The 24442-nt window shown below is 40.2% G+C and overlaps 1 protein-coding gene across 4 annotated transcripts in view; it reads right to left on the bottom strand.

Moving 5' to 3' along the window:
* Nucleotides 1-496: 496 nt before the first annotated feature.
* osbpl6 (oxysterol binding protein-like 6) overlaps nucleotides 497-24442 on the bottom strand; it is a 31144-nt gene continuing 7198 nt past the window's right edge. Inside the window, exons 3-24 of one of the 4 annotated variants that reach the window (XM_058082156.2) lie at nucleotides 23921-24122; nucleotides 18355-18477; nucleotides 18019-18072; nucleotides 17088-17201; nucleotides 16819-16989; nucleotides 15393-15528; nucleotides 15180-15283; nucleotides 13613-13705; nucleotides 13009-13177; nucleotides 11721-11851; nucleotides 9484-9591; nucleotides 9087-9221; nucleotides 8090-8177; nucleotides 6304-6557; nucleotides 6025-6162; nucleotides 4558-4621; nucleotides 4324-4402; nucleotides 3574-3718; nucleotides 3355-3499; nucleotides 3157-3283; nucleotides 2962-3084; nucleotides 497-1804 (exon numbers count right to left, since the gene is read on the bottom strand). In XM_058082156.2, coding sequence (XP_057938139.2) covers nucleotides 1693-1804; nucleotides 2962-3084; nucleotides 3157-3283; nucleotides 3355-3499; nucleotides 3574-3718; nucleotides 4324-4402; nucleotides 4558-4621; nucleotides 6025-6162; nucleotides 6304-6557; nucleotides 8090-8177; nucleotides 9087-9221; nucleotides 9484-9591; nucleotides 11721-11851; nucleotides 13009-13177; nucleotides 13613-13705; nucleotides 15180-15283; nucleotides 15393-15528; nucleotides 16819-16989; nucleotides 17088-17201; nucleotides 18019-18072; nucleotides 18355-18477; nucleotides 23921-24067 — 2760 coding nt within the window. In that variant the 5' untranslated portion in view covers nucleotides 24068-24122 and the 3' untranslated portion in view covers nucleotides 497-1692. The remainder of the gene's footprint in view (nucleotides 1805-2961; nucleotides 3085-3156; nucleotides 3284-3354; nucleotides 3500-3573; nucleotides 3719-4323; nucleotides 4403-4557; nucleotides 4622-6024; nucleotides 6163-6303; nucleotides 6558-8089; nucleotides 8178-9086; nucleotides 9222-9483; nucleotides 9592-11720; nucleotides 11852-13008; nucleotides 13178-13612; nucleotides 13706-15179; nucleotides 15284-15392; nucleotides 15529-16818; nucleotides 16990-17087; nucleotides 17202-18018; nucleotides 18073-18354; nucleotides 18478-23920; nucleotides 24123-24442) is intronic. The other 3 variants (XM_058082159.2, XM_058082158.2, XM_058082160.2) reach the window with 3 other exon arrangements.

Raw genomic sequence — 24442 nt, 5'->3', positions numbered from 1 at the left:
GCTTCCCTCTCGACTTTTCAAAAATATATTAACTATATTGTGGTGTTATTAGTCGAAAATATGCATACTAAGAAAAGCATTTTCAAGTTTAAAAAAAAAAAAAAAGGCATTCAGAAGACGCATTCAAAGACATTGCGATGATATGTAGTATTCTACACTGGTCACTAGGTGTCAGTAATGTTACTAATGTAATGTAACATTCAAGCACGAGACTTGATCGCCGAAATAATTATTAATATTCTCACAACAGGCACAATAATCCCAAACACGGGTTACTCCTTGCGGTCGTAACAAAAGCTAAAAGTCAACATCACTTCCTGTCCGCACCACCGGAACAAATTTACATCAACACACATGTCTTAGCTATGTCTTATTTTCTGTTACATCTACTGTATTGGCTAATTGGTTAATAAGAGTGTGACAATTTGGGGAAACGTCAGTAAACAGATTTTATATGCTCTAACTATAAAAATATTCCATATATAAACAAGGAAACTCACATCTGGATGAATTAATGGCCGCAAATGGCGAGTCACTGAGACACGCCCATCAAGAGCCTAGTGGAATTTCCCACTCGCTATACGATCCAGGTTTAAGCCCTGTTCCTAACCAACCATTAAAAGGGGGTAATAAAATCTGTATATGTTCTTTATTACATGGGAAAATTCAAGTGAATCTCATTTTAACACAAATCAGAACAAATGAATAAAAATGACCTCGGTGATACTAAAAATGATATTGTTACGTTTCAGCCTCACACACAAAACGTATACTGTACATACCGCTAATGAACCATAATGTACACTAACCCACGATTAAGCTGTGGCCGTGATGTCACTTTGTGTCTCACAGCGACTACGGTACGTTCAAGGACCGGCAAAAAAAAGCATTATCAGTGAAGCATAAAGACATACGCATGTAAATATGATGTACCTTTCACCAGTATTACCACGTATTTGTACATTCTGACCTACTTGTTTGTGTTTTCTGTGAATAACACCACCTATTTTTGGAGGAAAAAAAAATTTTTTTGCCTCAAGATTTTGCGAATATGCGGGGATCCACTGTAGTTGCTCTTACCGTATTTATTTGGCTTTGCTGTTTGTAGCGTTGCTGGAGTGGGTTTCCCTGCCGTGTCAGCCCACAGTATACAGGATATACGGACACAGTAGCTGTTAAAATGAGATAACGTGGTTTTGTTTGTCAGTGTGAGCCAGAATGGGACCCGTGGACCCTTTCTCATGTCTCTGTCACTTCAGAGTCTTACGCGTTGTTCCGCTTGTGACAGACTGTATTAAAAGGCAAAAATAAATGAAAGATATTTTATAAAAATACCTATTTTTTCTCTACAACATGAATGATATATTAATTATGGCAGGATGCCAGTGAGAGCTCTAAACATGCATGCTATTGTCGACAAGATGTCGGAAATCAAACGTCAGCTAATTATGAGCGTCCGTTTAAGGCAAAGGACTGACTCAGGAGTCATGATGAACGTAGCTGAGGAAAGATCTACACGGGAATTGCACCTTTAGTTGTCCTTGACAACCTGACTTCCACAAGCACGATGAAGGTGTGATCTTCGACCGGCGTTCCATGACCTCAGCGGGTGGGGTCCAGTGTGCGTGCGTGCGTTTCTCTTGGCATGTTTTACCGTGCAGAGGTAAATATGACGGGTGAAGGGCCGTGTCGCTACCACAGGCTGACCGTACACTCCATGTTGATAAAGCCGGGGTTTTTGCGGAGCTCCCAGTACATGTTGTTGGACACCCATCGTTCCCTGTGATTGGCATCGACCACCTTCCTGTGGGAGGGAAAAGAGTGCAGGTGAGGACGGTGGGCCCCATTCACAAAGCTATTACAGTCAAAACTTTATATATACTATATATATATATATATGTATATAATATTACATATATAAGGGCTGTCAATCGATTAAAATATTTGATTTCTCACATTTTGTATTTGCTGAACGTTTGTGGGCGAGTTTAAGAGCTAATATGCTAATAATAAAGAAAAATAGTAATACAAAAATATGCTTGCTGACTGTATATTTTTTTAATAATGGCCCAAAGTTCCCAAATTGATATCCCTTTACATCAAATTTGATGTAATTATCATCGTAGTTGCACATCGAATCGTTTACCACAAATATTTCCCCTACTTACTTATACCCATCTGCAATTAAATGTAATTAATTTGAGTTAACTATGGCCAATGCGATTAATCGCGATCAAATCTTTTAATCGGTTGCCAGCCCTTATATATATATATATATTATATATATATATTATATATATATATTATATAATAGTATATATATTATATATATATACATTTTATATATATTATATTATATATTTATTATATATATATATAAGGGCTGTCAATCGATTAAAAGATTTGATCGCGATTAATTACACCGTCCAACATGATTTTGTTTATTTGTGTCAGCGCAAAATAAGATTAAGAAGGGAACTTCCGTTAACGCGTCCTTAACGACGTGTTAATAATCTTAATAACACGGGTTGCTATAACTTCCTGTCCGCCATCGATTCTGCTCCCCTAAAAGGTAAACTGCCTTACATGGCTTATTTTCTTTGTTTTTAATAAATGAGTTTTTTTGTTTTTTTTTGGAAAACCTGATGCGGCCCAGTCTCACCCAGACCCGAGCTCCAGTGGCCCCCAAGTAAATTGAGTTTGAGACCCCTGATTCACAGCTTCCAGTTAAGCTAACGTGCATGTTTTTGGAATGTGGCAGGAATTATCCTGTGTGCATTCTATGAACATACACACACAATCAAAATGATTAAAGGCTGGAATCTGTCTATAATGTCCCAACTGTAAAAGTACCACTATGCATTCTTCATATGAGACTGTGACCAATGCGTGGATGCGCTGACGAACACCATTAAACGAACGGTAGCACCAGGAGAAGGAGAGGGAAGAGTATGTTCTTACTTGAAGAAGCAAGGCTCATGTTTGACGTTGTTCTCCTCGTTCCACTTCCGCCTGGTCCTCTGCATGTCTTCAATGCGCTGCTTCTCCGAGGCAGCCATCTCCAAGTTTCCTTCCTCTAGATGCCTGCGTGAAGAATAACATTTTACTGATGGTGCTGTCCTGTTTGTCCGAATGTAGGCTCAGTCGTCTTGTGACCTTTGATCGGGCCTGAATCGTGCGTCAGTACGCGGCAGGACGTCTTTTAACTCGGGACACAGCTCATTTAGTTCAGTGGCGAATCTGGTGAAGCCGTAGTACAGCTCATAATCTGTGGGCATGGAGCCTAGAAAGAAGAAGAACATCAACATGAGCTGGATCTTCAGTCTTTACAGTAGATGTCACCCAGCTGCCTACCTGGCCTCCAAATACATTTGGCAGAAGGTGGAACGCCGCAGTAAAGACCCTCATGCCATTTCCCAAAAAGCCGATGGATGACTTTCCCTTCTTGGTCCATTACAAATCCTTGGATCTCGTTCACGTTAGAACTCCAGTAGTTTCCCTAACAGACGGACAGTCCAAGATGAACATGGTCGTCCTTTACAGGCTCTGAGCTCGAATGAAAACTCTTATGACCTTGATGAAGGTGAGCTTGCAGAGGCAGGCGCTGCTTTTTGTGTTACGGATGGTGATCTCGCCGTAGTGTTCGATCCACCGCCGTCCACTCAGGATGTTGTGAACGCACGTGGTGACTTTGTTCCATTCGTAGTGATCTCCAAACCTGGAAGAAAAACCACACAGTTCCTGAATCATCTTGTGATGCTAAAATATGGACTACGTTAAAAAAAGCCATAGCATTTCAGTATGTGGAATCAAACTATGGAATGGATTGAGTAAGGAACTCAAACAATGCACAACGATGAGCCAATTCAAGAAACAATACAAGCAGTTGATGTTTGCTAAACGAGGTGCATTATTAAAAAAAAAAGCCTTAAACTGTATTATGGAAAGCAGGAAGTGATCAAATGTAACAGTTGCTGATTGTAAACGTACCAGATGGAGGGGTAGGATTTAATAATCTTTGCTTCTTCCTACTCCTTTTGGACATGTGGAACTGTGAACTGATTATGTGATGCATTCAATTGTAATCTGATGCATGTTCAAATGAAATAAAACCATTACCATTACCATAAAATCGAAGAAAGCCTGGAAGATGACATGCATTAATGATATTTGTGCAGTAAATATGTTGTTTTGCAACACTTGCTGCTCAGTACATTCTTAACTAGTGACATTAAGTCTGCATCGATAATGAAAGAACCACAAAGTCAGCTACATTTCATCTATATGCATGTCATTCATCACATGTGAATAGTTTTACGTTACCTGGGAATCATGAGGCTCACTGTCCCGACCGGCAAAATCTCCATTGATTTCCCCCAGAACTTGTTTTTCCATCTCACATCTGTGGAGATAAACACCGGTACTATCGCAATCCAGATCCACATATTGACTGGAGTTATTGATCTTGAAATCTCCATGCATCTATCCTAAAAAAAACCCTTAGCAGGAAATCAACGTAACCATCTCAACTTTCTCCCAAACTGACAGGCAGCCTACCTTGCCAGAAGGTGAAGTTCTTGGACTCGCAGTGACAGGCAGAGATAGGCGGGTGGTGGCTCACCTACGAGAGACAAACACAGTCTTTCTGTTGTACACATTGAAAGGGTACAAAACAAAGAAAAATCATTCATTTTCTACCGCTTATCCTCACGTGTAAGGGTGCTGGAGCCTATCCCAGCTTTCTTCAGGCGAGAGGCGGGTTACACCTTGGACTGGTGGCCAGCCAATCACAGGGCACATATAGACAAACAACCATTCACACTCACATTCATACCTATGGACAATTTGGAGTCGCCAATTAACCTAGCATGTTTTTGGAATGTGGGAGGAAACCGGAGTACCCGGAGAAAACCCACGCATGCACGGGGAGAACATGCAAACTCCACACAGAGATGGCCGAGGGTGGAATTGAATTCGGGTCTCCTAGCTGTGAGGCCTGCGCGCTAACCACTCGACCGCTGTGCGAAAAGAAAAACAGTTCAGCCTAACTGTGAGTTTACTGTTCACCTCTGTATGTATGTATGTATGTATGTATATATGTATGAATGTATATATGTATGTATGTATGAATGAATGTATGTATGTATGTATGCATGTATGCATGTATGCATGAATATATGTATGTATGCATGTATGCATGTATGCATGAATATATGTATGTATGCATGAATATATGTATGTATGCATGTATGTATGCATGTATGAATATATGTATGTATGCATGTATGCATGAATATATGTATGTATGCATGAATATATGTATGTATGCATGTATGTATGCATGTATGTATGTATGAATATATGTATGTATGCATGTATGTATGTATGAATATATGTATGTATGAATATATGTATGTATGCATGTATGTATGTATGAATGTATGTATGTATGCATGTATGAATATATGTATGTATGCATGTATGTATGCATGAATATATGTATGAATATATATGTATGCATGCATGCATGCATGTATGTATGAATATATGTATGTATGTATGTATGAATATATGTATGTATGTATGTATGAATATATGTATGTATGTATGTATGAATATATGTATGTATGTATGTATGAATATATGTATGTATGTATGTATGAATATATGTATGTATATGTATGAATATGTGTATGTATGTATATGTATGAATATGTGTATGTATGCTGCATATATATATATATATATATATATATATATATATATATATATATATAGAGTGTATTGTATTGTAAGTGTATACGTATGTGAGATACATTACGGTAACATAGTATGCATGTCTGAAATAAATTAAGAAGAAGAAAACCCACCAAAAATAATTATGAATGATACGGTGACGTACAGACACCAAGGTTTGACTGCACAGCCATAAAAATTAACACATACAAAAAAATGTAACTCATCATCTCCTGGACTGTCGTCATATTATATAGCTGTACCTAATGATGTGGCCAATCAGTGTACCTGTTCTGAGAAAAAGCAGAAGCCCTTGTCTTCTCTGATACATTCGTACGTCTCTCCAAGAAGCGGGTTGAATGGCTTACTTCCTGCTCGGTAGTAGGTAGATGAGTAGCCTGAGACAGCAAAGGCAGCGACCAGAACCTGTCGGAACCGACAAAAATATTATATTATATATGTTATTTTGTTATACACACAGAATATACAATATAAATATATACATATATTAGATCTAAGACTGGGATTCCAGCATGGCCTCCTATGGCACTCCAAACCATGGTTTACCATGCGTTCAAAGGAGTCCTCCGTTTCAGCAGCTTTATCCAGCAGCTCGCTGTACTCCAGTTCTTCGCACATACGCTGCAGCGCGTTGAGGGGCTCGTTGAGCTCCACTGGCATGGACACTTTGGACAGGTCTTTACCAATGTTGTTCCGCAAGATATTCCACAGGTTGATGTTGCTGGTGTCGGGGCAGGGCGCCGGCAGACAGGTGCGCCGCCCGTTCCGGAAGGCACAGCCAGCAAAGTCTCCATTGGCCACTGAAAACAGGGCACACTTGATAGAATGAAAATGAAAATGAAATGAAAAATGATCTGCAGTATATGAAGGAGGAGCTTTTTGTTTGTGTGCTACTTCCTGGTGACAGCATTTACCAACGGGCAAACCAAGCGCTTCTCTCACTCACGGTGCAACAAGTAACACATGTGGAGCACACAAAATATTTTCCTCGTTAGAGCATAGAAAACCTGTTTATGACTTTCTAAATACGATTTTTTACATTATTAGAACGGCGGTCGAGTGGTTAGCGCGCAGACCTCACAGATAGGAGACCAGGGTTCAATTCCACCCTTGGCCATCTTGGCCACCCCGTGCATGTGTGGGTTTTCTCCGGATACTCCGCTTTCCTCCCACATTCCAAAAACATGCTAGGTTAATTGGTGACTCCAAATTGTCCATAGGTATGAATGTGAGTGTGAATGGTTGTTTGTCTATATGTGCCCTGTGATTGGCTGGCCACCAGTCCAGGGTGTACACCGCCTCTCTCCCAAAGACAGCTGGGATAGGCTCCAGCACCCCCCTGAACATTATTAGAGCCCTCTAGACAACCAACATATTACCAAATATAGCAGACATAATAAGAGAAAATAAGACATAATACAGGCTCACACATGTTAGCATTGAGACGTCTTTGTTGTTGTTGTTGTTAATTCCTGTTCTGTACTGTACTTCATACTGTCTCATCAATGTGACATTACTGACACCAAGTGACTTTTTTTTTTATTACATATCTTTGAGTCTTCTGAATGATTAATGTTTGTATTTTACTTCATTTAGCTGTTTCTATGTGTGAAAATGCTTAATTTATGTCAAAAATATGTATAATTTGAGCAATAGTAGGCCACAGTCAACCACGCAACAGCGATAATTTATTAATGGATGTACTTTGAAAAACTGTAATTGAAGCTCCGAGTGGTGAGGGACGACATACAAAGCAATACTGTATTAAACCGCAAGGCATGCTGGGAAGCCCGATTCCCCAAAATGAAATTACCCAGCATGCCTTGTGGGTTATAAATTAGCATAAAATAGTATAGTTTACATGTATATTAGTTTATCTACTTCAATACTTGGATAGTCCGTGTGGGAGAGTTATAATGTGTGTTCCACATGTGTTACTTTTGGTTGCACCGTGAGTGAGGTAGGCATTTAGGGTTTTTAATGTTTTCTGCAGCTGACAAATTCGATACCATAACTTAATAAGGAGTTTCCGAAAACTGGAATACAGAGGAGTTCTCCTTGCCGATGTACTGTATAGGCGTATGTGGGGTGTGACAGAGATGAAGGAGGGAGCCCCGTCCCTTCCCACACAGACGACTCTCAAAGGCTAAGAAAAGATCTTGGCATAGAGCAGCCTCGTGAAGTCAGAGGCTTCAGCCACGATGATAAACGAGCTCGCCGAGCGCCTTGCCAGAACAAGTGTGTCAGTGTTTTCGTTCCATGGAGTAGGATACCCTGCCAAGTCATTGAACGCAACTTCTTAGGCAAAACAGTACAGGTTGCTTGGACCTACTTTGTCTGGAGACGTTATCGGTCACGCTGGCGTTGTCCTCTGAGATGTTATCACTCACATCGCTGACGTACGACTCATCGTCCGAGCCCTGTCAGGTAAGCAGGTAGAAAAGGAGAATCAGGATAGGGTGGGGTGCAAACTGATTCAAGAGCAGAGCTGCTGTTTGCCCCAAGGGGAGAAAAGCTGCAGCATAGCATCTGCCCCACATTTTTCATGCAGTGAACACAGCTGTGTTAGCCTTCGTGGACGTCTCCTGCTGCTCTGGGTCTGAATGGTCCTGCCTTTGTGCTACAGTGTGATGGATGTCCTCTGGGAGTGATCCTTCACATGGCTCTATGTGTGCTTGGAGAGCAACACTCTTTAATCGCCCCTTAGAGGCTCCCTACATAACAGCATTAGACGGCAGAGTTGATGGTTTCGAGTGGCCTAACTTTTCAAACTGAGCCAGAAGCTGTGTTCTAATTAAATATAAAGAAATAAAGTCCTAATTGAAACCAAATGAAGGATGAGGCATCCGGTCCAATTAACGAGACCCTTTAAGATCCCAAGACTGACTTTACATTACAGTAATATCAGCCAGCCTTGGCATACAAACAAGCTCAGTATGCATGCAGTCTGGAAATATTTATATTATAAATTTATGTTATAAATATGATCATTTGCGATGGGGGAGTAAGGTGTCAAAGGTGTTAATGCACAGGTGTCATACTCGAAGCGTTAGGGCTGGATTTGGACAGTCATATTCCTTTATGTGGCCCACAAAAGCCTGGAAATAATGCACACACTTACTTCACTATTTAAAGGACACCTACTATGCTTTTTTCCACTTTTCTGACCTATAAATGTAAAAAAAAAAAAACGGTCCAGGATGTACCCCGCCTCTGGCCCAAAAGCATGTCTGTGACTCTAGTGAGGATAAACTACATGGAAAATGGATGGATGGACTTCTCATGCTGCTCCCTTCAGCCTCGTGGTCTGCCCCAAAGTCGGAACTTGCCTCATTCTCCGATGAGCTAGCTGACAGGAGCACTTCCTGGGCATCAAAGAACTCGGAAACAGACTCCGACATGGAGAGTCGGCTCTCATTGGAGGCCTGCTGAGTCAAAGGGATCACCATCTGTTCTCCGACCTGCTGGCAAACACGTGAAAAAACGTGTGAGATGCAAAGTGTTGAGTTTCCCCGTCATTTTTCCATTAACCTTTATACCAGCATTTTCATCACATAAAGATCCTTTAAACATAACTGTCAGGCTGTACTGCACAATCAATCTTTAAGGACGGTGATCAATACCGCAGGAAACCAACACTCCCACCAGTAATTGGCTCTCCTGTTGTTTTGTCAATATGCTAGTCCTAAATTAGCATTGTCAGCGACATAATGAACAGGCAGCTACCTCGTCAGGTGTAGAGATGATATTTACACTGACGACTTGTTCCGTCAAGACAGACTCTGAGTGAATGCGATTCAGCCGGGTTCGAAGTTCAGCGTTTTGGGACAGGGCCTTGGAAAAAAGGAGAAGTACAAGTACAATTTAGACAACACCTAGGTAAGACCATGTACATACTTACATATTAACACACATAAATAGAATGTAATACATATTCAATATTTACATATTAAAATGTGAATTGATACTAACTGACGTGCACCATGGAGTGAACATTACCATGAACAGCCACGAGGGGGTGCTGTAGGAAACTAGACAAGTATATGCTGCTCCTGCCATTCAGTTATGTGGGTAGAGATCGAAAGCTTGGTGAACTTGTTGGACTCACTGGCTTATTATGCTAATCTATCGTATGCAGCCTTTCCAGAATAAATGTCTTTTCTTTGTGATTATGAATCTAGTGAAATACATTCCAAAATAAAATACTCCACTGCGACTTATGGGACGTCTCCACTACCTCCATTCATCTTCAAGGAACCTGCGCAACACGGCAATTTTCGCAAGGTAAACATGGAGAAAAAATTCACATTTGCCGTGTCAGATTTCCCAGAGCTTCTAAAAAAGAATACAGCAATATAGGAACTTGTTGGCACCAAAGTAAACATATCAGGAACGTTTACATTAATTTACACAAACATTCATGTCCTTCAATACTAACATGATCTGGTACTAGCAAGAGTACTCCATCCATCAACTCCTCTGAACTACTTTAATACTCCAAAATTCTCTCCACATCTGACAGCCAATCAAAACAGTGGGAGACTCCGACAGTCCGCCATGGATGTGAAAGCGTTTCATCTTCATCGGGAATCCCAGTTTCTCACCTGCCGTGTGTGACACCCATTCAAGTCCGGAAAATACAAGCGACGTGTTGCAGAATTAGAACTGGGTCATGACCAACAATGCAGGTGAGCGCTGGGGGGGGGGGGGACCTAGATAATCTATTTCAAGGTTTTCGAACGCCCCAATTTACAAATGATTCGGTATGCATACACAGTCCCAGTATACTCGTCCATTTGTCCTGCACCTTAAAGTTGCTTATTTAATATCTGTGCATGTTTTCTTTAGTACTGTAACGATCGCGCCCTCCTATAGAGGTAACGAGGCTACAACGCAAAAAGGAAGGTCGTGGATATCAAGCCAGGAGGGAAAAGGAATCCCGTCAGGTGTCGCTTGACAAAGTTGGTCCTCGTGGCCAAAACGCCGGCTCTCAGCATCCCCTCACGTGTGTGACGTCACAATTTTTCTCTTCCTCCAACCACCACGGCGCACTGGAAGAGCCTCCTTAAATATGCGCCACCTACAGGCGAGTCTGCTCACTGCAGTCGCTCTTGCAGATGAGGAGGATGCATGGTAACAATGATGATGCCCGTATATATGGTCCTGTACCTGTTCCCCCGTACACAGATCATGACAGTAGTTTTTCTTACAGCTGAGTATATCGTAGCGACGCACTTATGGACCCCACTATCTCAGCTGATGGACTTCTGTGGCCATATTTAATATCTGTGCATGTTTTCTTTAGTACGACTACTAAATAACCTGCCATGGCACAGCATTGTTTGTGTTGTCTTCTTTTCCTTTCTTTCTTTATTCCTCTTCTGCACAATTTTCTACCACTGAATGACATGTAAAATGGTAACTTGACCACTTGAGGAAGTCCGGTGAAAGATGTTTACAATACAAATAATACAAAGCTAATCCATGGCAAGGTTAAATATTGCCATATATTGATATTTCATCATACTCCTATTGACAATTATTTTCCCATAAGGCTTTTATTCCGTATAGATCTGATGTCCAGCTTGTCACACGACGGAGCAGAAGCATTTCAGCGGTGTGATGGAAGCAGCAGAGGAACAGTCCAATTACCGCAAGTCACTGGGGCGGAGAAGACGGCTCAAAGGAACTGCGTTAATGAAGTCCGCAGCACATTTCTTTCTTCTCAACAGTCATTAGACAAAAAGATGATTGGACCTCCACGACTCGGGTCTGCTCTGTTCTCACACATCATTTTTACTCAGCAAGTGCTTTTAACACTTTTAATCTCAATGCCTATTGTGTATAATATACTGTACAGTATCTAATTAAACGGCAAATACGATTTACTATCCATTAAAACTCCCAGAGTATCAACATGGTGATAAGCAGCAGATGTGTCAGATGGACATGGAGCTCATTACCTGTGACAGAGACTTCCTGAGGGAGTTGATCTGCGCTGATTGGTCAGACTGGTCCTGGTCGGAGAGAATCTGCTTGATCTTTTCTTTCTCGATGGCCACAGTGTTGAAGGCCGACTTGAGCAGAGTGTGGACTGCACACAGAGAGGATGATGCAAGCATATCACGGTCATTCACGCGGTATGATTCTTTTGGCTTGACTCAAAGAAAATGTTGCATTAAAAAAAAATAAATTATATAACAAATACGTATTAAAAACAGCATTTGTGACTTGCACTGCAGGAAATGTTCCATCTAGAAGTTGAATGTAAATCTCAGAGGCATTTCTTAACACATGGACGTGACTGGATGTGAAAATAGTTGTTTTGGGAGCGTGCAGAGGGATGAGAGAGGGGGATACCGTCTCTGGCTGTGTTATATAATGGGAGCGCTGCCTGCAAGCTCATGCTGGCAGTCAACTGCAGCTGCACGGCATCACACATGTGACATGCCTCACTGTCCACATCTTCCTGCTCATGCCAATGCTCGCCATAGGTTTTAAACCCTAACCCTAGAATTGTACAACTACAAAAACGATTTTTTTGTTAACATTTTTGGCTTTTGGATTATGTCTTATGGGAAAAATGTATTCAGTTAGCATACATTTCGGTCAGAACAGATTAACCAAAGTTCCACCGCATATGGCAGAGAAGTCCAAAGTGCAGCATTTCCATTTCCAGCCTGTGGCTCTTTCCTTATTGGCCACCGGAAGAAAACCAAATACAGCAAAATTGTAATAAATCTGCAGAAAAAATTTACGAGAATAACGCAATATTATGAGGAGTTATTTATGACACGAGAAACAAAAAAAAGAGTATATTATAAAATATCTAAAATATAATATATATAATATAAATAATACATAAATATATAAAATAAATAATACATAATAAATATATATATATAATAATATATAAAATATATTTAAAAAGTCGTAGTCTAACCAGAAAAATAGTACAAGAAAAAAATTTACTAAAATCAAAAAAAGAAGAGAGTTTTATTTGAGAAATATTTGGGGAAAAAACATTAAAGAAAGAAATTTGTTACTGCTTTTATTACTGCTGTTACTATTACACCTTAAGCTAAGAAACTGAGCACATATAGACCGTATAGAGCAGTTGAAATCACTTAAACTATCTTCACTATCCTCTTCTGTCTGCTATCTTGATTTCTGTCAATTTTACACCATGTTGTTTAACAAATGCACATACGCTGATTAGTTCTTGACTGTTGATGCTTGCAGTCTGCATACCTTTTTGGGCAATGGTGCAGAATTCCTCCTGCAGTTTAGTGTAGTCACTGCTACACTCCACGGTGTCTGTCAGCCGCGAGACGGGAGCTTGAAAGTCCCCCAACTCGGCACAGAGGTTAGGGTTGGATGAGTGGAGGCGGACGGGAGACATGCTGGATGAAAGCGGGACCTGGAGAGACATGACGAGGGTTAACCAACTGTGAAGCACATTCAAAGTTATTCAATGGAGGGACACTACAACAGAAATAGATATGACGGTAATATTATATGGCCTCTTTGCAGTTGAACCATAATCATAAAGCTTGTACTATTCCATCTATTCAACAAATGTTTGTATAAACTCCCTTTGCAGAGCAGTGGTTCAGCATTGGGCGTGCATGAAAGCGCATTCCAAGTGTTTTAGCAGCAAAGCAACATGAATATATTAGCAAGGATGGGAAAAACATTGTATGCACCAATAATAAATGAGTGGATAATCTAAGAAAAAAACGAAAACAGCTGATTTTGTTCGCCATTTACATGTGGTTACCAGTTTTTTTGTTGGAATCTGAAAGTCATATTCCTTAAATATGATTGACAGTCACTCTAAATCAGACCTCCGTACCTGAAGCTGGAATTTTGCATCTTTGCCGACACTTTTTGTCCTCCATCTTCTGTTCAAGCGCTTCTCTTTCTTTGACAATTCTACACACGCGGTCTAGTTGGCATCAAAATATCCAAAGGGTGGCTGATTAGACAAAACACTCACACAAAAGCAAAAGTTAACGTACAAAGTGGCTGTTTGGAAGTTGCAGTGATGAACCCAACAAATGAGCAGCAAACAAAATGAGTGGTGCTAAAGCAGTTGATGGTGGGTGGAAGCGTGGCTCAGTCCGAGAAGAATTCAGGGGTGCCCAAACTTTTACCAGCACGGGCCACATACAGAAAAATGAAAAGATGCAAGGGCTACTTTGATATTTTGTGAAAATGCTAAGAAGACTGTCTTCTTAATCTTCCTAAATCTTCTTTTCATAATACTGCATTATGACTTAATTGCCATAATATTATAACTTTTTCCTTAACCAAATTATTCCAAAAAATATTTTGTGTGTTTTTTCTTTAAAGGAGACCTATTATGCTAATTTTTGGCCCTCAGTATTGAGTTGTGGATTCCTATAGAGCAGCTACACTCGATAACACGCACAGAAAGCTTCCTAGATCTTCCAGAATCTGCACTTATTCCAGCTGTATTTCCTTACATTTCCAAAACGTCTGTTTTAATTTAATCCACCCATGGCCCGCCTTCTGGCACGCCCACTCACTGTGATTGGTCAAGACCAAACAGTGTGGGCAGGCTTACATGCCCATATAAGGCAGCCCAGCTCTCTGTGATGTCACAAGGAGCCAGTATTAGAAGAAACTCTCTGAAACTAAGCATTTAGATCCCTTCCAAACTTCTTGAAGCACTTATTTCACCTCATTATTTGAAATGTTGGCATTGTTTAACACGATTCTAACTACATTAGTAGGTCAGAAAAGTGGGAAAAGCATAATAGGTTCCCTTTAATATTTTATGTCTATGCTAATAAAATGACATAATTTTTTTCCATTTGGTTGTTGGGCTTATTAAATTGCCCGACTATTTCAGTTTTTTTTCTTGCAAATTTTCCTTTTTGTAATGTAAAGTATATTTTTTTACTATTTACTATATTTAGTATTTGGACTTTATTAATATAAAGCTTTCTGCCGCCTAATTTTGTTTATTTTGTTTCTCTCATTGTCTTTAACATACATTTTTGTAAAGTTTCTTCTCAAGATATTGTGACATTAGTCTCGTAAAATTTTTACTTTTACATTTTTAGAATTTTCCACAACGTCATCTTTATTAGTTGTTTTGTTCACTTCTCATAATATTAGGATTCATGACGGTGAGCCTTATCCACCCGGTGACTTATTATATGGGCATGCCTGGGTAAAAGATGTACGCTTTTGTGACCAATCACACAATACATTGAGGCCGGCAAAATCCTTGTCACATTTTAATCTTGCGAGTGACGGCTGTTCAATTATATTTTTAGAATGAGCTGCACGGCAGACGAGTGGTCAGTGCGCAGGCCACACAGCTAGGACACCCGAGTTGGATTCCACCCTCGGGCATCTCTGAGTGTGAATGGTTTGTTTGTGTGTTCCACCTGCATATCTGCAAAGTTGGGAGCTGACTGCGTCCTTTGTAGAATCTCCAGACTCTGCAATAAGCCACTCAGTTCGCACAGGTTGGACTGGCAACGTGCAAGATCTGAAATAATGTTGTTATGATTATGATGTCATCAAGGGGATATAAATGCTGCGGGTAAATTGCAGGGCAGCTTTGCACTCCCAGCATGTGGGAAAAAAACAACACACACCTTCTGCACATTTGTCCATCTCCTCAGATTCCTGCAACCAGGCAGCCACTTTGCTTTGACCGTTACTGTAGGAGCCAGGCAGGCTGCTGTTGGTGGGGATGGACGCTTGCCATAGCAAACCACTGGGTTTAGCCTGCTTTACGGCGATACAAGCAGACACGAAGGAGTTGGTATATGGATGCAGTGAGAAGAAAACAAACAAGTAAAATATCACACTTAGGGCCTGGTCTACTAAGATCCCAAATAACGAGTGCTAAATACGACATACTGTGATATCAGTGGGTGTGTTGCGGGTGGCCTATCGTTGCATGGTGTATATCAGGGGTGGGCAAACTTTTTGACTTGCAGGCCGCATTGATTTAATAAGATTGACGGGGGTCCAGACTATATATTTTACATGTAACAGTCCACCTGGATTTAAAAAGTGTAAAAAATGTAAAAGTGTCCCTTTTTTCAGGAACACTTTGTAAACAGCAGACACGTCAAATAACCAAATTGATATAAAAAGCTACTTAAGCCATCAAAAGGCTCAAACCATGATGCCAGGTTAGATGTTAATTTTGAATTAAATACTTTGGAAAGAACAAGAGGACCGCATTCAAACACTTGGCAGGCCGGATGTGGCCCCCGGGCCGTAGTTTGCCCACCCCTAATGTATATAATAAGAGGATTTTGAGCGTAGTATATTGCAGTTTGAATATCGCTCCGCCAGTATATGACATTTAAAAAATAGTAATAATTAATTATGACTGTTTGGTGGTTGACTATGGCGTATTATTAGTAAAAAAAAATATTGAAAGACAAGTTGTATGTGGTATTCGGGTCACAAGGCATCAGTAATGACATCACATTAAATCACCTTTCACACTACATGGAGACACCGATGATGTAAACAAAGTGTAAAAGTGACTATAGGGGTGCTATTTCATGTCTACAGGGTTCTAATGAAAAAAAAACCCAATTTAGAAAGTCACAAACAGGTTATTTACTTTTATTAACATCAGCTCATACTTTGCCGAAATTTGCTTATTGATAAACGAGGGACAACTATACATTCATTTGATTGGCTCAGTGTGGAAGACAGGATGATAAATAAAGTTCTGTTAAAGAATTGAGTGTTTTCCACATCTTAAGGCAGCTCTTTTGTGCATGTTGGGAAAATACTGAATCTTTGGTGTAGACTATTTTCATTTATAAAGGATGCATTCACAGTATTTGTCTGGACTAGTGCAGACAAAGGATTCATTTATTCTAATGCTCAGGATTCATTTTACTTTACTTTACTCAAGTCAAGATTACAGCCATAGACAGCTATCGACCACACATTCCTGGTCATCAGTCATTGCGCTGATCATGTGACCTTTTAATAAAGAGGAAGGCAATTCACTCTTTGAGAAACAATTCGCTTAAGTCACAAGCGATGCACCTTAGCTTCATGTGTGACACTTGAAGCAGCCTGGGGGGACTCTGCAGCAGCCGATGGAGGAAAAGTCCGCATGGAGGCATCGCGAGGCGATCGCACAATCTCGTTCTGTCGGTAGAGGCGGTGATGTCGCAACTTGGACACCCAAGCATCGAAGACCTCTTGGGATTTGACCTAACAACGTACAGCGAATAGTGCTTTCAACTCAGTCATGCGCTTGACAGGTTAGTCAATACGGAAATAACAATATTGACGCCTCCTGTTCACTTTACCTTGAGGTGATAGATATGCTCCTCTGTGTCCAGGTCAATACGACGGGCCTTCTTTTTGATGGACATCACTGAGAGGCCGACATCGATGCTGCCGTGCAGTTTGCCTTTCTGGATCTGAATCACATTGATGGATTGGCATTTTTTCAATACTTATCGAAATTAAACAAGGAACGTTTGCAGCTGACATGATGAACTAACTGACCATTTACCAAAGACCATAGAATGTTATTAACGCTATTTCTTTGGATCTGTTAGCTATCGGAGTCTATGTGCTTCTGTGTGTTGGAAGAAGGCCTTCTATTCATTATTAATTTGCATAATTTACAATCGACAACAAATAGTTATATATAACCCAGGGGTGGCGGCCCGGGGGCTATTTACCAACTACAGCTATTTTGTTCATTGGCTCTCTGCAAATTGTAAAAATACAATTCAAATCAATGTAAAGTCATAATATTAAAATAATAATATTTGCATAAAATTTTAAAAAATTAAGAAAAATGTGAGAAACGAACAACACAAAAAAAATTTCAATTTTGCATCTTTTTTTTCTAGTGGCTCAAATGTGACATGACACAATGATATTTCAATGATAACAGATAGGGAATATCAAAATTATTGACCAGCAAAATGTGTTATTGTGACAGGCCTAACCCACCCAGCCTTATTACCTGCATTTAATTAGTGGCAAATAAGTGGCATCTACTACCAATTATTCTTAAAAGGCTGTAAATTATGATTCTCTTCACTGTTTTCCTTTTACATTTACACTTTTACATTTATAGTCAGCCCATTTTGTGGGTGTAATTTCAATGGTGTAACATACCACGCGAGAACACGTTGAACACTTGCTGCAAACATTCCTACTGACTCATTGTTGCCAGGCTGGCCTGCTTCTTGCCTGCAGGGGGGTTGAGTCAGGGCTACTTACATCAATGGGAGACTTGGAGTACTTCAGGATACCATTGTCCAGAACAAAAAATCGCTGCAGAGGGAACAAAACAACAACAATATGTTGGTTAAAATGGAACCATTATGGTTCCCAAGTGAGAAATCCTATGTTTGCAGCTGTGTTAGCTTTAATTTAGATGTGCTGCTCTCAAAATGGCACATTGTGTGCCGGTTATGTGCAGTGGCTAGGGACTCATTTGGCGTGTCTGCAAAGAAAGCAGGCAAATAAATATCCGGTTTACCTCGTGAAACTGGTACTTTCATCTATCGGTACTGCTTAAAAGTGGAGCAACAAAACATGCAGAGTAAAAGCTACCTTGTGCCAGCCTTTGAGGGGCCATTTCCGCTTCTTCAGCATAAACCCCTCATGTTTATCTGGTCTCTGGACATTGCTCTGACCGATTTTCAGCCCCTCGATGATTTCCCAGCTGTCTGCTTCCTGAAGTAGAACAAAACCATGCAGTGTCAGAACTAATCAGCTCATCCCTCCAGAAGGAATATAGACAACAGAGATGCACAAAAAATGAAGGAAACCCTTGCAATGTCTGTGCTTCCTCAGTCACATCCCTCTTGCTCTCTTGAGTATTTCCCCTCCATTAGCTTCCTCCTGACTACGCTCTTCTTGCCTTTAGTGGGTCTGTAAATCAAAGTGACGTCTCTGGCGCAAAGGGATAGCAGATTCAGGCATTCATTCATTTTCTATGCCGCTTATCCTCACTACGGCCTATCCCAGCTGTCTTCGGGCAAGAGGCGGGGTACTCCTTGGACTGGTGGCCAGCCAATCACAGGGCAGCATTGTTTTTGGAATGTGGGAGGAAACCCGGACAGGTGATACAGGTGATAATTCCCACACTGCCCTGAAAGGACGGCATCAGAGTCAAAGGTCTTCTCTTCAACTCTTTGGTCTCATCTTTGATTGTGTATTGATTTCTATAAAATGTGCAAATAATACATAATACAGTTGAATCAGCAGTGATGTATGATGACTGTCACACTACAGCAGGGGCTCTCAAAGGGTAACAACCTGGGACACACATTTTCCAATGGTCATTAAGTTTAAGTCATGCCGCAGTTTTTTTAAAAAAAAATGTATCCCTTCATTTAAGTCATTCTTATTTTTATTGTTAAACTTTTATTAAATATTTTTCTTTACACTTTGAAGTCATTTTTCAATGTATTTCTTTTCACATTGGTGTAAGTCCTTTTTCGGTTTATTTATTTAGATTTTATTTACACATTTTTATTTATATTTAGTTCCACTTTTAGTACATTATTTTTATTTTTTTTTCTTTAAACCATTTTTGTTTTTATTTATTTTTATTTGGTTTCACTTTTATAAATGTCTTTTTATTGTCATATTTCACTCACAAGTAATTTTTCTTTTACTTTTGATATTTTTTACACTTATTTTTACTTCAATTTATGTTTTCACATATTTATTGTAATTTGTTTTAATTTTTTGCAGTCTTATTTAAGTAATTTTTATTGGTATTTATTTGTTTACACTATTATTTATTACATTATAGTTTTTAGATTTATTTATATCTTTATTAGTTTCTTTCGGCTTTTTTCCTTATTTATTTGTATATAGACTATACATACAAATATAAAAATGTATTTTGACGACGCCTGGCCTTGGTATGCAAGGCACTTAACAAAAAGCTTTTCATTCATTCATTCATTTTCTACCGCTTATCCTCATGAGGGTCGCAGGGGTGCTGGAGCCTATCCCAGCTGTCTTCGGGCAAGAGGTGGGGTACACCCTGGACTGATGGCCAGCCAATCACAGGGCACATATAGACAAACAACCATTCACACTCACATTCATACCTATGGACAATTTGGAGTCGCCAATTAACCTAGCATGTTTTTGGAATGTGGGAGGAAACCGGAGTACCCGGAGAAAACCCACGCATGCATGGGGGGAACATGCAAACTCCACACAGAGAGATGGCCGAGGGTGGAATTGAACTCGGATCTCCTAGCTGTATGGCCTGCGCACTAACCACTCATCCGCCGTGCAGCCCGAGACAACAGCTTGTTTAATCAAAAGACCAGCTGAACAGATCTGCTTGGTAATGAGGTCATGTGTCTTCTGTGAACACGCCTTTGCCCTCCTATGAGGGGTCTTGCGCTAGTGGGGACGTGGAGGCACAACTTCATTAGCAAAAAGCACGTCATCATTGAAAGCAATTACTGTATATATTGTACTGTAAAAAGGAGGTGGTTGCCTCATACTCAGTAAGCAGTAAGGTCATTATCGAGTCCACTGCTTGATGGGCTATGAAACGATCAATACATGAATGCTTTACAGCCTCAGACATGAGGGTGCACCCTCCCTAACTGGCAATGGGAGAATCCCTTTCCGCATTTCCTGTGTGTTACACCACCCATAAGACCGCATGCAGTGCCTAAATTGTTGAGGGTTTGCCGGAAGACCAAACAAGGTGACACCTACTGAGAAGGTTCTGCAGGGATGAGTGGGATGGTTAAAGGTCATGTGATGAATCCATGAGTGGGTGTAGAGTCTGGCTCATTGAAATTGCAGTCAGGTTTCAAGTTTAGTACTTTAGACTCCCTTAAGTAGCTTTCGACTTTTTCTTTTGTGACATCTTTAGTTCTTTCACCCTGAAACCAAAATGTATGTAATTTCCTGTGCCCTGTTCACAGATTGCATAGCTGAATAACCTAAACCTGAATGACTTAATGATAACCCATTGATAACAAATAATCTGGTTTATTTATTTATTTGCATCGAGGTGTCCAAACTTTTTCCAGCGACTGTAACACAGTGAAAAAAATATTACTTTTTTCTGCTAAAATTTTAACTTTATTCTCATAAAATTTTCATATTTTCCATTTAATTTTTAAATGTTCCCAAAAAATAATATAAATATAATTTACTATAATAAACAAGAATATTTGCATGTGAATCAGGAACTTCTGCCTCATTCATGTATATTTCTGTGTTATCCATGTGTGCTATAATGTTGCCAAGTATGCACTGCAGCTGTCCTCACGCTGCACACGGTCTATTAAAACTCTTAAAACACTATACAGAACCTCCAATTTTCTATAGTACCATACTTGCCTGTACAGATATTACAGCCTCATTACAAAATCAACAATAATAATAATTTAGAAATGAGGCAACGCGTGATGTTAAAGTTTCTGTGAATGCCGACAGTGAAGTAGGGCAGCGCGCTACCCACTTGGTCGCCGTGCAGCCGCCTCCAAATATTGACATTTTTTAAATATCGATATATCGCCAAGCTCTACCGTGAAGCAGTGAAAGATTCAGGTCGAGAGTGTGTGTGTCTTATAGTGTCTGTAGATGCTACAATAAAAATAATAACAGTAAAGCAAACAGAACTCTGGTATCACAGTAATATCCAAATTCAGGTATTAGGTTTTATGTTTTCCCCGTGTTAGTGTTGTACTCTAAATAGCCTTCAGGGTTGAATGAAGTGAGTGTAAATGGTTGTTTGTTTATGTGTGTCCTATGACGGACTGGTAAACGGTGCACAGTGTACCCCACTCACATGGGATAGGCTCCAGCTCGCCCGCAACCCCAATAAAGACAAGCGTTTCTTTAAATGGACAGGTGCAAGTGTTGTGATTTGTAGACATACCTGTAGACATACTTTAATGTTGTGAAAGCACTGAATCAAACTATTACATTAACACTCTTACTGAGCAAGGACAAACACTCCTCCCGGACACGTCAGGCTAAATCAGCACTATAAATATCTGTGCAGCGTCCCACTTCGGGTGAGTTTCTCATGCACACATCTTTGGGAGGAGCCAACAATGTACACAGAGGAGTACTGTTACAAAATCAGTCAGTGATGAATCTTTACTGATTCATAAACTCACCTACTATTGAGTCTGAGGGGGTACCACACACAATTAATGTGGACATTGAACACACACTAATTTCAAAATGAACTTTAAAGATTGCATCCCACACATCCTGTTGACCAGTAAATACTGCAATGAAGATTGTAAAAAGTGGTAACACTTATTCTTCTGTTGAAACTGTCAGCGCACAAGAGCATCAACTGTGCAGTGTCCTTTAGGGAGTATAATGCATCCATTATGCATGCCAAAAAAGCACAAAAGACTGTAACTGGCCATGGAATCAGAAAAGGAAAAAAAGCTTCCTGATTTATGACCTTGACCTTGAATGTATTTTTTGTCAAAGAGTCCATCTTTTGAAATGTTAGACTGTTAGACGCATTTGAGGGCCGACAAACAAGAAATAACGTTAGGATTCAAAAAGTGTTAATGTACAAGCAAGCCTGTGTTTACTGCAGGTAGTGCCACTGATTGCTCTCTGGAGGGCCTCCAGAGTGAACAGTCGTCGTCAGCAGATGGCGAAAGTGTCAGGTATTGATTTCTGAAAATAAGGTCCAAATCTCATTGAGGCTTCCTATCTAGAAAATGCCCTGCTAACATTTTTTTTTTTTTTTCAAAATCCGAAGCCCAGCCAAGCTTGCGGAGTCCTCAGAAAGGGTAACCGTGCACAGAACAGGCAAAACACAAAACACTGCCATCATCATCAGGAATGCTCACACAAAATGGGTCTGAGGTGCAGCATCCATCTTTCCAGCCTTGACAAAACTGGACGTCAGATTTGATTTTTATCGCAAATTATTGTCGTTTTTGTGCAATCTCTCCATTACCATACGGCCAAACAGTGCACGTAACAAACTTGCCCACGTATCAATCCACTGAATCGAATGCCCAATTAAAGCATTCATGTGTTGGTGACTCAGACTCAGAATTGATAGCAGCTATTTTCAAGTTGGGACACTATCAACAGATTCCGGCCATGGGATCTATACATCATGGGATCGTTACATCATTTTTTGTGGTTTATTAGTTTATAGAACGAGCAAAGAACAATGAACGACTCCGTAACTTTGACAAAGAAGGTGAGAAACGCTATTGAATTTAAAAAAGAACTTGTAGAAAAGTAAGACGGTAGTGTCTGTTACAATAGAAATGCCATGTAAAGAATAGCACTGATTATAAATAATTGAAAAAATTTTATAATTAATGCAAGTGATCGCTATCACAGCATAAAACTGACTGTCCTCGTAACTTATATGATGCATTCCAATGTAATCTTGTATGTATGTTTGAAATAACGCAAACTCAATGTGATATTAAATGTTAATTTATCCATTTAATTCATTATTCATACATATTTTGCATTGTTTTCTGCATGTAGAACTATAATTATTCTGTATGTGTTTATGTGAATATTTTCTGGTTGTTTGGTTGGAACAAATTAATAATATTTGCAGTACTTCTAATGGGAAAAATGTAATGTTTTTTGTAAGCGGTGATTTTGGTCGGATCGTTTGGAATGGATTAATGACGAAAACCATGTACCTGACTTTTTCTAATTACATTTTTTAAAGATTAAGGCGAAAAGAAACCTCAGAAGATAACCTTAATTTCAGTTGATGAAATACTCTGGCCTTTCCACCCGTGCGCAAACTCTTATCAAGAGCCATTAAGGAACAAGGGAGGGTGTTTAACTGCCTGTATTATCCGGCATCAAGGATTCAACTGCTCGCTTCCTACAGGGTTCAGGTCTCATCAAACCAACTCTCTTTCCTTCAATAAGAATACAAGCTCCCACGCTGTGTACCAGAGCATGCCATGCACCGCAACAGCACCAAGCCTCCGCCAGTCCCTCATAAAACATTCAGAGCCTGGTGCCGAAATAGGAAAGCGACGTCATGGCTTCCACTTTCATTGCTTTTTTCTGGAGTGGCATTAAGTTCAGTTAAGTTAAGGGCAGTCGGGAAAGATTAACATGTTTCTACTGCAGCTGCTGTAATGTTTGCTGGGGCTTGAAAGGTACCTACCTGCCGGCTGTCTCGCTGGGACGAGGAAGAGGAGGATGCGCTCTTGTGCACCGGCGTGGAGGTCTTGTTAACCGTCACATAGCTCCTCTCCTCAGAGCTCAGGGCGCGGCCGTGGGCGCCTCGCTGGGGGTGTTGGGAGTGGGACATTGTAGAAAGCAGGAAAGTCTGCAGATTAGGTGGTTACTTGCTGATGGCTCGTCATCTGAAACCCAGCAGTCAGGAAGTTCATGTTAAGTATTGGTGCCGAGTAAGCGTGTCACAAGGTATCATGTCACAAAATCTTGCAAGATTAAAACGTGACAAGATTTCTTGTTTGGAAAAAAAAAAACGCCTTGTAGGCACTAGGCCAGGGGTGGGCAAACTGCGGCCCGGGGGCCACATGCAGCCCACCAAGTGTTTGAATCCGGCCCGCCAGTTGCTTTCTAAGTATTTCAACTTTTAACATAAAAACTGGCCACATGACTTGCAAGTGGAATGTCTTATTTAATTAAAAAAAACAACAAAAAAACTAAACAAAACTGT

The sequence above is a fragment of the Doryrhamphus excisus genome, linkage group LG12, assembly GCF_037039965.1.
Source record: "Doryrhamphus excisus strain RoL-2023G ecotype Guam linkage group LG12, RoL_Dexc_Guam_v1.1, whole genome shotgun sequence".
Lineage (NCBI taxonomy): Eukaryota > Metazoa > Chordata > Actinopteri > Syngnathiformes > Syngnathidae > Doryrhamphus > Doryrhamphus excisus.
Note: the sequence above shows the minus strand (reverse complement) of the source record. Positions and strands in the feature narration are given on the sequence as shown.